General features: G+C 33.5%; 2 protein-coding genes and 1 pseudogene across 4 annotated transcripts; 2 read left to right on the top strand and 1 right to left on the bottom strand.

Moving 5' to 3' along the window:
• The first annotated feature begins 157 nt into the window (after positions 1–157).
• LOC123709066 (spondin-2-like) lies at positions 158–5,034 on the top strand. Of its 2 annotated transcripts, none has more exons than XM_045660164.1 (10): positions 158–220; positions 422–595; positions 1,108–1,316; positions 2,056–2,247; positions 2,865–3,071; positions 3,267–3,521; positions 4,068–4,233; positions 4,385–4,439; positions 4,506–4,677; positions 4,873–5,034. In XM_045660164.1, the coding sequence occupies exons 1-10, from the start codon at positions 196–198 to the stop codon at positions 4,978–4,980; spliced, it is 1,563 nt and encodes a 520-aa protein (XP_045516120.1). In that variant the 5' UTR covers positions 158–195; the 3' UTR covers positions 4,981–5,034. The 2 variants fall into 2 exon arrangements, with proteins under 2 accessions (XP_045516120.1, XP_045516121.1); XM_045660165.1 differs by having other exon boundaries at positions 4,388–4,439.
• An 87-nt stretch (positions 5,035–5,121) lies between these two features.
• LOC123709069 lies at positions 5,122–7,770 on the bottom strand (annotated as a pseudogene).
• A 1,449-nt stretch (positions 7,771–9,219) lies between these two features.
• On the top strand, positions 9,220–11,739 carry LOC123709068 (tubulin-specific chaperone C). Of its 2 annotated transcripts, XM_045660167.1 has the most exons (4): positions 9,220–9,485; positions 9,681–9,921; positions 10,388–10,478; positions 10,538–11,739. In XM_045660167.1, exons 2-4 carry the CDS (start codon positions 9,820–9,822, stop codon positions 11,524–11,526), a joined length of 1,182 nt encoding a protein of 393 aa, XP_045516123.1. In that variant the 5' UTR covers positions 9,220–9,485; positions 9,681–9,819; the 3' UTR covers positions 11,527–11,739. The 2 variants fall into 2 exon arrangements, with proteins under 2 accessions (XP_045516123.1, XP_045516122.1); XM_045660166.1 differs by having other exon boundaries at positions 9,223–9,485; positions 9,681–9,814; positions 10,388–11,739.
• The last annotated feature ends 68 nt before the right edge of the window (positions 11,740–11,807 follow it).

Consider the following 11,807-nt stretch of genomic DNA (forward strand, 5'->3'; position numbering starts at 1 on the left):
TATAAATACTTAATTGCATTTCTAGTATAAATAATCCTGGTTTATTTTGAAATGAATGTTAACAAGGAAAAATAAAAAACATACAGAAGTTTTATTGGAATTGCGATGGTGTTAATTCATCTCGATTAAAACAAATTAAACCGAATTCAGTTGTTGCATCACAATTGTGGAACATGGTCTCATCGTTGAAATAGAATGTGGACAATGTTTAAAATTACTGGTGAGTAATTTTCATTGAAACCTATATTAACGATTTTGCAACATGTCATCGCTTTAACGTTACCCTATAATTTATCGAGAATTGTCAAAGATAATAATACCGTCTGATTCATGTATATGGAGGTTTGACCAAAAACAGTTTAAATTCTATTTATAACAATTCTAAGTATATGAATTTAATATGAATTACTTCTGTGTACAGGTTTCATAGTTTTAATTTTCGCTCTCAATCGCTACGAATGTTACGAAAGTGAGATTGGTTGCAATCGACGTCCCTTAGGCACTAAGACCGAACCTTTGCCTCCAGACAATCGATTTAAAATCGATATTATAGGCATAAATGATGATATGTACATACCAAGGCATCAGTACACAGGTTTGTATAGTACATATTTTCATAATTAATAAAGAAATTTAAAATACAATTTTATTAAGTGGGGCATAAAGCAGCGTCTCCATAAACTGTGTGTGGTTTTGGAGTCACTAAATTAATGTCTTGTAATATTAAGTGAATAAACATGTAAAATAAATAAGTGCATGAAAGTCAAAGTCAAGTTATGAATGTATTTTACGGGGAAATAAAAAAAACTCCTAAAACTCATAAAATTCACCAAATGCCAAAACTAATCACCGGGTATATGGTGAAAAAATTTGTTACAACTTGAAAAAACGTACACAAAAAATACCTGACATTAATCTCTTTGTACCGTTACGATCAAAGAGAGTGTAAGTTATAGTCAGTGCAAAAAAAATAAGATAAAAGGTAAGCAGTATTGAAATTTAAAGTTTTGGGTATCCAGAACGACTTGCTCAGACTGACTGTGTGGACTTATGGTTGTGTTTTTGTATTCTTTATTGTTAAATCAGAATAATAGTCTTAAATTTCAGTTCGTCTTTACTCAAACGACGGTGTATCGACTTTCATAGCCTTTACCATATCCGCTCGGGAAGACACCAAATACAACGAGAAGAACCCAAGGAAACCTATTTTATTGGATCCCGGGGCCATTAAAGTATCGCCAGATGCACCCTCTGTGCCTAGTCCGTGTAAAAATTCGGTTATACAGTCGGATATTAAACCAAAAAAGTCGATAGAGGTATGTAGGAACACAGCTGTTTCTAAGCCAAGTAAAAAACTCAGATTTTTGTATGTGTTTCATGATCATTTGTTTTTATTACACGCAAATAGGTGATCAGCCGTTTGTGCCTGACACGCGCCATTGAATTTCCTCACTAAGTTTTTCTTCTCGATAAGAGCGAGCTCGGCTAGAGCAGTGTTGGCCTAGTGGCTTCAGCGTGCGACGCTCGTCCTTCCTTGAGGTCGTAGGTTCGATCTCCGGCTGTGCAACAATGGATTTTCTTTCTATGTGCGCATTTAACATTCGCTCGAACGGTGAATGAAAACATCGCGGTTTTCTCATTGGGTCTAAACCCAAAAAGTCGACGGCGTGCATCAGGTACAGAAGGCGGATCACCTACTTGCCTTTTCAATTTACAAATGAATGATGAAACAGATACAGAAATTTGAGGCCCAGACCTAAACAGGTTGTAGCGCCATTGATTATTATTATTAAGAGCGAGCTCACATAGCCAGGTTTCTACAACCTGAGGAATGAGAGTCGCACGCTGAAACCATTAGGCCAACACTACTCATATTAGAAGTTAGCTATAATATATATTTGTAAACCACAGTGACACGTCCTTAAATTGTTTATAAAAAAATCTGTCAATGTAATTGATGTGCGAATACGACACAAGACTATTGACTTTGACAGCTACAGTTGCATATAGCATCAAGAGAGAAAAATAAACATGTTCCATTATTACATTTCATAGGCTGTGTGGATAGCACCAGCGAAAGATAACAAATGCGTTACAATATACGCAGTATTGGCGGTAAAACAAGATGTGTGGTATAATTCCGACGGTCCCTTGTCAAAGAGAGTGTGTGAGGATAGGCGTAACATGGAGGACATGCAGCCTGTTGAAAATGATAATTGTCAGGCTTGTGAAGATGCGAGATATTTGGTAAGGTGATATAGATAGATAGATTATGATTATTTCCTCTACAATGCAAAACTTAACTCTGTTTCACTAGGTTTTATTATAATAAAATACTTAATATTAACAGTAAGACTAATTTAAACTTTTTAGAACCTTCTTCACATTGAAACTACTGTTGTATAAACTCTTTTGCAAGATAAACGAAAACCTAAGGAATTTACGTTGTAGGGTCTGTTTCAGTTAAAACTGATACTCAATTCGGACGTAGTCTGTAAACTTATAATCACGTAAATGAATGCACGTGAAGTGAATTCTTGCATTTTTATAAATATTAACATTTTTATAATATATACTGATGTTTTGATGATTTTACTCGTCTCTTTAGAGTTTAGAACATCCCAGACATGATCAATTGGACTGAGATCAGGACTCTAGGCTGGTCAATCCAAACGATTTGGATTGGTTGTTTAGATTGGATTTAGTTTGGATTGAAGCTGGAGCTCAACTTTTTGGATGTACACTTCTACGTCGCCAGAATAGCGTGGGCGAGCGTCGTCGTCCATAAAAATGAAATCATATTCTAATAATTTAAATACCTGTGTTTTAAGAGTAATATATTATTAAAAATACTCGCTTTTTAGCTAACATTTGACGGTATTTGGTCGTATAATACACATCCAGGCATGTTCCCAAAGACACAGGAATTTGCCCGATTCAGTGATGTTGTCGGTGCTTCCCATAGTAAAAGTTTTAACATATATAAAATACACTCAGAAGCAAGTGCAGGACTGAAAATGTTAGCGGAACAAGGAAACACTACAAAACTGGAAATGGAAATATTATCACAGGTTAAGTTATTTTTTTAAATAACCCATCAATACAGTGTAGTGTCGTCTAGTGAACTCATCCCACTACAGCACTGAAATCTCAAGGCATCCCCAATTCTCGCCGGGTCCATGGGTCATGAAACTAGTTTTGTATATAAATAATTGTATCCTTTGAGCTACAATAAAAACATGACAACTGCTTATATTCGATTCTAGCTAGGCTCTTCAGTCCGTACCGTAATAAAGGGTTCAGGCCGTTCGAAACCGGACATGGTAACAACAACGTCATTCAGAGTAACTCGTCAGCACCATAGAGTGTCACTGGTGACAGCCATCCTGCCGTCACCAGATTGGTTCCTCGGCGTGTCCAATATGGAACTGTGTGATGCTGTGACAGGTACATGGGCACCGAATTTGACCTTAAATCTTTACCCGTTGGATGCTGGGACGGATAGTGGTACTACATTTGAGGTAACATATTTTTAGTGACCCAGTGGGTCTTAACACCTTTTTCTTACCCTAGTAGCCTTTCTTATGCAAAATTAACGGATTTTAAAGAACTTTAGGCGTTACATATGTAATTTTTGTGATATTAATGGTAAGTAAATAATATGAAATCCGAAACGAATGTAAAGTTTATATTGATATTAATTAAATATTTTGTGTTCATTGTCCTGCACCTGTTTTTTATATTTCATTCCAGTTGTTTATGTTTTATAAAAAGACGGTATAATATTTAATTAATAGGTATAATACTAAATATTATTTGTTTACGGTCAGTCCCAAATTTATATATCCTAGAAGCAGTTATGACAGTAAAAAAGTATTCAAAATCATTCAAAAGATTTAAAGAAACTTGCCTGTATCTCCAATGTTGCACCATGTTGTATTAAAAAAAAATGTTACACCATGGCTATCAAACTATTTAATCACTCTCCTAAGTAATAGATGACTGCCGTGTAATGCTTTCAAGGGGAAGGAGATTACTTAAATAAGAATTATTCCTAATTATTTAAGGCATCAAACGATGACACTATGCCCCCACAACCGATATCGATAGCGCCGATTAACAAGGAAATACCAAAGGAACAGATAAAACCTTTTGCCAGACTAATTTTCGAACTTACCAGAACTTACCCAAAACTATGCGACTCTGAAGAATCATCTGATCCGCACATACAAGGTACATATATATGTTCTGGACCCCAATTCGTAGATGTTTATTAATACCATATTTATTTTCAATGAAATTTGCTAAATTTTTCTTGTTTTATTCTATGATATCTCGTATATTTCTATAAAATTTGATAAATATTAAGGTTTTCTTGTTTCAGAAGAACATGAATATAAAGAAATTAACAATAATCAACCTACTACGCCTCCTCCAGTGTAAGAAATGTTTTTGATTGGATTAGAATTTTTCCAAATATTTTTTTAAGTCAGCATTTCATTCAGGGAAGTATCAATATCCGTGGACCCCGATTCGTCTCCAGATTGTCCGATGACGGAATGGGAGGATTGGTTGCCGTGTGAAGGGGAGTGCATAGACAACAAACTACAAGGATTCCAGAGCAGGTTCCGCTATCACCTTGTAGATGGCGTTGCTGTTGGAAAGTATGTGGAAAATGTAAGATTCCGTCAGAGATTCTTCTTTGTCCTTTAGTTTAAAAATTTATCTAGAAATTCAGATGAACTTCGTGCATGACAATGGGTCAATCATATTTAAGTGATAATATAGAATATAAGCTTCATCCCAAGCAATATGCAACGTAACATACCCATACCATAACAATCTGACGTAATCTTTTTCTAATTTTCATAGGGACCGTCGTATGCAGATAAAGAAGTATCCAGATACTGTCAAGAAAATTATGAAGACAGTGAATTACAAGCTTGTGAAGAACCTTGTAACCAAGAGGAAGATTCTTGAGCTTAAAATAAAATATTGCAAATGAAAAATTGTAAAAGATTATTCTTAAAAAAATAGAAAATTAAATAAAAAAATACTGTTTCTATTGTACAGTATTTACAATAGAAAATTAAAACAAATTTTAAAAGTTTGTTCCGATTGCGATACCTATTCGTTCAGCTAGGAAACTACTATCTATCTACCAAAATAATTATTTTATTAGCGCCTGAGCACTTGAATCCTACTGCCTAGGGTCTCTACTCAACAGTACAGTGTAAGTACGGTCGATAAAAAGGAAAGCGTTCTGGTTAATCAAGAAATTTGGAATCCAATTTGCAATTTTTTCTTGCCTTTTGTATATGCGATTTAACCGCCAGATTCCCTCCTTTTTTATTTAAATATGTTCAAGTTTTATATTGTATTGCAACGAAGTGTTAATAAATAAAATAACGACAGAAGTGAGAGCACTATCAGTTGGCATAATGCGACGTGTCTTTGCAAATTCGCTAGTCCGCTTTGAAGAGTGCATTCACCGTGATGGCAGAAATCTTGACGGTGTAATATTCCGTACATAAAATCCGCACTAATACATAATACTACTAATAATTTACTTTTTTAATATTTCAAATACAATTTGGTTTTTAAATAAATTTTAAAGTTTGATAGTCTGCAGTTCCTTTAATTATATAAGCAAGAATCATATCTGGACCCGGAGTCGCTTTAGATTTTAGTTTATTTACACTACGCATAATAATTTCTATTTTGAAACTTATGAATAGCGTATGCATTTGGGTTAGGATTGGCAGTTGCTGGATTTAGTTGCGGGCGTTCTGCCAGAAATACTGACTTAAAGTGACTAGCAAATGCCTCTGCCGCGTCACAACCATAATATTCAACATAAAGAATTGCATACCCAGAGTATGCAATTCTTTTGGGTTTCTAAGAGAATTAATATATTGCCAAAATTGCGTTAAGCGATTGTTCTTGTAGCTTTGTGAAAAATATAGTGTCTTCAAAAATAGTTGAATCCGAATGTCGTCCGTAACAACCAATGTCAAAAATATACATTTATAGTCACTATATTATATTATTATATGCTTGCCATCAACAGCGCCTATACAGTTAAGAAATTGAGCATGTCTTTCAAATTTATCAGCAATCTTTTTACAACTTTCTTCTGTTATATGTTGTGGCAAAATCTCTCATATTTATCCATACTTTTTGGCAGACATCTTTTATTATGTGGCTTATAGTGGAAGATCCGCATCTATATGCATACTGTAGATCTTCAAATGAACAGCCAGTTGCTAAAAACCTGAAAATAAAGGCAGTTATCATAAACATATTTTACTGTGCATACTGTGGGAATTGCTTAGGTTTTTTGCCAACCTCGTGTGTCATTGAAGATGACTGCAGTAACTACATACTAATTTATCATATCTTTTAAGGTATACAAGTACAATCTAAATGGAAAACTTTGAGAGACGGCTACACCAGATATTGTTGAACCTTGAAGAAGAAAAGTGGTTCCGCAGCGTCTACAGTAAAACAGTATAACCAATTACTTTTTTTGAAATATATCACAGAAGACAAGGGTCAGAGTTTTTCAAACTTTGATTCTCCATCTCAGACAAATTCGCTACCAGTTCAATCAATCGATGAAGAGCGTGACCAAAAAAGACAGCGGAAACGCCAAAATGATGGTGAAGATGCTTTGATTTTAAAATTTACTAAGAAATTAATGATAAAGTTGGTAAAGATGAGAGAGGTTCTTCACCTCCTTTAGATGAAGACAAGTTATTTCTACTGTCCCTAGTAAGTGACTTCAAAAAAATTTCAGCGGAATGGAAATTAGATGCAAAATTAGAAGTGATGAAAGTTATAAAGCAATATAAGGCCCTTTCAATCCCTCGAAGGAGATATTCGACATAAAGCAACTCGGGCCACTTTAATACTACATATCATGTAAGACCTGAAAGTCAACTCTCAACTAATGAAAGCTTACCATCTCTCGAGTCTGTTCCAAATACAGTGATTTCGACAAATCATTCTTATAACGAGTCTGTTCCAAATACAGTGCCTTCGACAAGTCATTCTTATAACGAGTCTGTTCCAAATACAGTGCCTTCGACAAGTCATTATTATAACTTCTCCGGCTACTCCACGATAACACAGAGTCAACTTGAAGCTGATGATAGCTTGTTATCTTTGGATTCAGACACAATTGTTTCAGTGAAGACAAAGCATAATAATGAAAGGAGTATAAGATCTGATTTAACTATTTAACTGTTATACTGTTAACTATGAAACGGTAAAAAATGTTGCCAAATCTCAATAAAGAAATATTCTTAAAGTTTCTTTTTTTAAATATAAAAACCTCTTACCTTAATGTGATGGCGATTCTTTGCTCAGCTGATATGCTTTTCCGCATTACGGTATCTCGACGAGATATTGAAGCTTTCAAAATGTTTGTTAGCTCATCAAAAGAAGCAGTTGACATTCGAAAATAATTGAAAAATTTATTTTCGTTTCTTCGCAAACGTGTATGTATGTGATAGAGTGTAAATAAGTTTCCATCTTGTTCTCTGTACATCAATATTTCTTCAACCCATAATGAACGTGACTGTCTTCTTCGCTTTTGTCGGCGACGACGGCGAAGTAGAAGCAATAACAGTGTTTCTTCATCGGAAGCCATTTTGCAACTGGCTCTCTGTCTATATTAGTTACGTAGCACGCAACAACTGCAAGCGTAAAAACCCATCGACGGCTGCCGCCGAAACGTTGACGCCTGCCGTCGACGCTTGCAGTTTGCACGTGCCGTTCGTCTGAATGAGCCCTAAGACGTTTAAATTCTAAATGCGCGTTATTATCATTAGAAACTTCCAGTGCCAATAGAGCTGCGCTTTAGTTCTTAATTTAGGAATGATTACTAAAATATACACGTTTACCCTTTGGTTAGGTAACTTTTGATTGTTTTCTAGGAAAACAATGATCAAAAGAGCTATTTAGAATGTTATTAAAATGTCCCACCGCTTCATCAGTATCATCAGTAGCAAGTAATTCTCTGCAGTCTACGTCTTTTAGAATAAAAAATTTCTTCATTAAAGTAACATTCAGTTATTTTAGTAATATTCGATGGTTCATGCAGGGTTTACGCAGGTTGGTAGAAATTGTAATTAAGAGTTACTTTCAAGGGTGGATGATAACTGTCACTACAGCTATAAAAACAGAAAACTCCTAATATTAAAATCTTTTTACTATTACCAACTAACTAATATTTATTACATTATCAAACCAGTTTATATGAAGGATATATATTTGTCAGGAGTAGAAGGTGGTAAATAGACAACACAATAGAAATGTACTGGCACATAAAATTAAACATAACCCAAATATCTTCAACTTCGCTGCTTTCATATTCTGGTAAACGCGTCAAATGTAAGGGTGCTTTTGACAAAAGCATAACACCCCCTCCAGGACGCCCACGGTCACTACGAATAATAGACCAGTCACCATCAATGACTTTAACGTCACATACAGAACTATACCGAATTGTTTCTGTTATAGCGACCAATTGGAAACCGATAAGCGTTATAAGGTTCGTTCTGAATTTTAGTAATTTCGTTTTAAGGCCTCTCACGTTCTGATAATAGGCAACCAGACTTGATTTTTCATTCTTATATTGTGTATTTATTACGAGAGTCCCATTTTTCTTTTGGTTTGCCACGAAAATTACTTTTCCAAGGCATAACGCATATTTTATCTGCCTAGCTCTCTTCCGCCATAACTAGGTTGCCAAGAATCAATGACGTAGGATATTGGTATAGATATATTACATATACACTGGTCAATATTAACTTTCATAAAATGGGAATACTCTTATAATAATTATAACTCATATTATTACATAACTTTGTATATTATATTTATATATATTTTAGGTAATTATATGTGTACATAGATATATTATAATGGAATTGCTAGGAAAACTTGACTCGGCTTTTTTTTTCTCCGTTATATCTTCTCATTATTAGCTATTATTATTTATTTAAGTTTTTATTATATATATTTAAAATACTTATATTTATATATTAAGGTAATGTCGAAATAATAAATAAATAAAATAAAAGTTTAGTTATAACAGTTTCAAAGATGTTTAAAATAAGTATATTAGTAATCTGTAAAATAGCATAATTAAAATACATTTCAGACTAATTTTTTAAGTCTTTTTAAGTCTGTGGTTACCTTACGTCATCAAATTTTAAACATCCTTATTCCTTCGACATTTTCATTTTGTGATTTGATTAACAATTTGATTGATTCTTTTCTTTCTCGTGATTTTCCATGAGTTTTGATACGTAAAAATTATTATTGTACGGTTTTGTTTAATCATATTATGCTTCCTAACAAACCTAAATCAAAGTTAAGACGTATTTTTGGTGCAGCTGCGGCTAGTATAATAGTCTTTGAAGTTGCCGGTGTAGCTGTTACTTACGGGCTCTGGTACAAATTAAATACTGAAAGAGGTGAGTTTTTGAACTTTTTATGATTAAAGAACAATAAGATAATGTTGATATCATGTGTTTTATGACTTTATTTCAATTTGCATGACATGAAGAATGGGTCGATAGGGCGACATTCGTATCTGTGTCAGCTCCCAATATGTTTTTTTTATATTTCAATAAATTGTAGAAAAATTATATTTACATGTTTCTTTCCAGATTTTCGTTTGTATATGTACAAAAATTACAATTGGATAATAGAGGGTTACTATTCCGTGGGTGAAACTGTGGGTGGGTTAAAAACTAGAGAACAGGACAAGAAAATTTGGGAAAACGAAGGGAAACTATAACTGGTGAGATGAATATTGCTGCTAGGTCTCTCTTCTGGATTATCTCCATTGGCACAATCAGTTATGGCCTCTTCACATTTGTCAAACCTGATGATGACTTAATTAAGCAGGTCATTAAATTTTAATTATCTTTGTTTGGTCACTGATTTTTTGTTATAACTTTGTGTTATTTATTTATATTTTTAACATAATTTGTGTTGTCTTTATTTATTTGGAATGAACTAAACAATCATTGAAATTTCTTTGTTTACATCAGAGGATATTTTTGTTTTAAAATTTATTTGTTGTGGTATTCTTAATGAACATCAGGGCTATATTTTGTTTTTCTAGGATAATCTCTATGTTTGTGGTTACTACTAATTTATACACAGTATCAAAATCAGTGGTCAAGGTTGTTAAAATCATCATTAATTTAAAGTAAAACATAATGAAAATTTACATTATCATCATGTTTGATCAATAGATAACCTTTAAGCTTAATTCTAATAATATGTAGATTAGAACAATTTCATTAAATATCATTATCTATGTCAATAATTTGTTGGTTTGTTAATTAATATTTATTCAATATTTTAGTTTGATAAAGACTCAAAACATACAACTGCAAGACAAGTCAGTCGAGACACTGTGTCAGTTCTTCAAGAAGCCCTAAACCCAGACTCGGACATATCTAAGAAAGTGAATGAATTATTAAAAAAGGGAAAATGAATGAAAAATCGGCTGTTTTAGAAAGGCTCAGTAGAAGGGAAGCACAGCGTATTGAGAAACTACAAAAAGCACACAAAGCAAAGGAGGATGTAGATGCATCAAATGAAAATGAAGAATATTTTTCAGGAGCATTTAAAATTCGTGCAGAAATTGTCGAGCATTTACTTTCCCAAGTCCCCACTTTGGAAATAACAATTCTACCAGCCCACTTTGATAATATTAAAAGAGAAGTTAATGAATTGCAAAAATTTGTTGTCACTTCATCCTTTTTTCTTAAAGAATTTAATTTGCGTAAATATCTTGGTATTGTCCAAAACCTGCAAACCAAATGTTATGAACTGGAAGACAGATATGTTCCCCGGAAGAAGTTTGGGTTTTCAAGAAAAAAATTGCCCAAATCTCACACAGGAAAGCAAGATTCCCTGGATGAAAATGATGGAACTGGTAAAATTGACAGTAATAAATGGGATGAAAAATTATTTGGTTTCGATTCCAAGGAAAATGAAGTTTTATCTATAGGCAATGAAGAGCTGTATCAGAGAGATGTGGCATTACGTAATTTAAAGAATTGTACTGTAGTTTTGTGTGGGGTTATGGCAACTTTACATTTGACAAATTTGGAGAGCTGCATTATTCTTTCGGGTCCAGTGACTTCATCTGTGTTTGTGGATAAATGCAATAATTGTAAAATTGTGACTGCCTGTCAACAGCTTCGTATGCACACTTCGACTAAATGTGACATATACTTACACGTAACGAGCAAAGGAATTATTGAAGATTGTACACAAATACGGGCGGCTCCATATAACTTCAATTATGACAATTTAGAAAAGCATTTCAGCATGTCATCTTTGGATAAAAACAGTAATAATTGGAATACTTTAGATGACTTCAATTGGCTGGCTCCAGATGTACCATCTCCAAATTGGTCAATATTAGAGTCAACCCGACGTATTTCTAATTGGACAGAACTGTGGTCCGAGCTGCCCTCAGTATATTTTCATTAACAAAGTAACAGCTGATGCCTCCCTTTTTTGCTTCTTTGATACAAATTAATACTATAATTTATAAATGCATTTTTATTTCGAGGTGCTTGAGTCTTAACAGCTAATTTGGTAGTTTCATATGAGTAGATGTAGAAAATTTGTTGTAACAGCCTTGTTAATCTTAGTTAGCTTTATTAAATCAACTAATGACAAATAAAATGATTTTATATATTATATGCTATTTTAATTAATGAATTATCATTGAATAATGTTTATTAATGAATAGCAATTCCATTAATATA

Source organism: Pieris brassicae, chromosome 4, assembly GCF_905147105.1.
Source record: "Pieris brassicae chromosome 4, ilPieBrab1.1, whole genome shotgun sequence".
NCBI lineage: Eukaryota > Metazoa > Arthropoda > Insecta > Lepidoptera > Pieridae > Pieris > Pieris brassicae.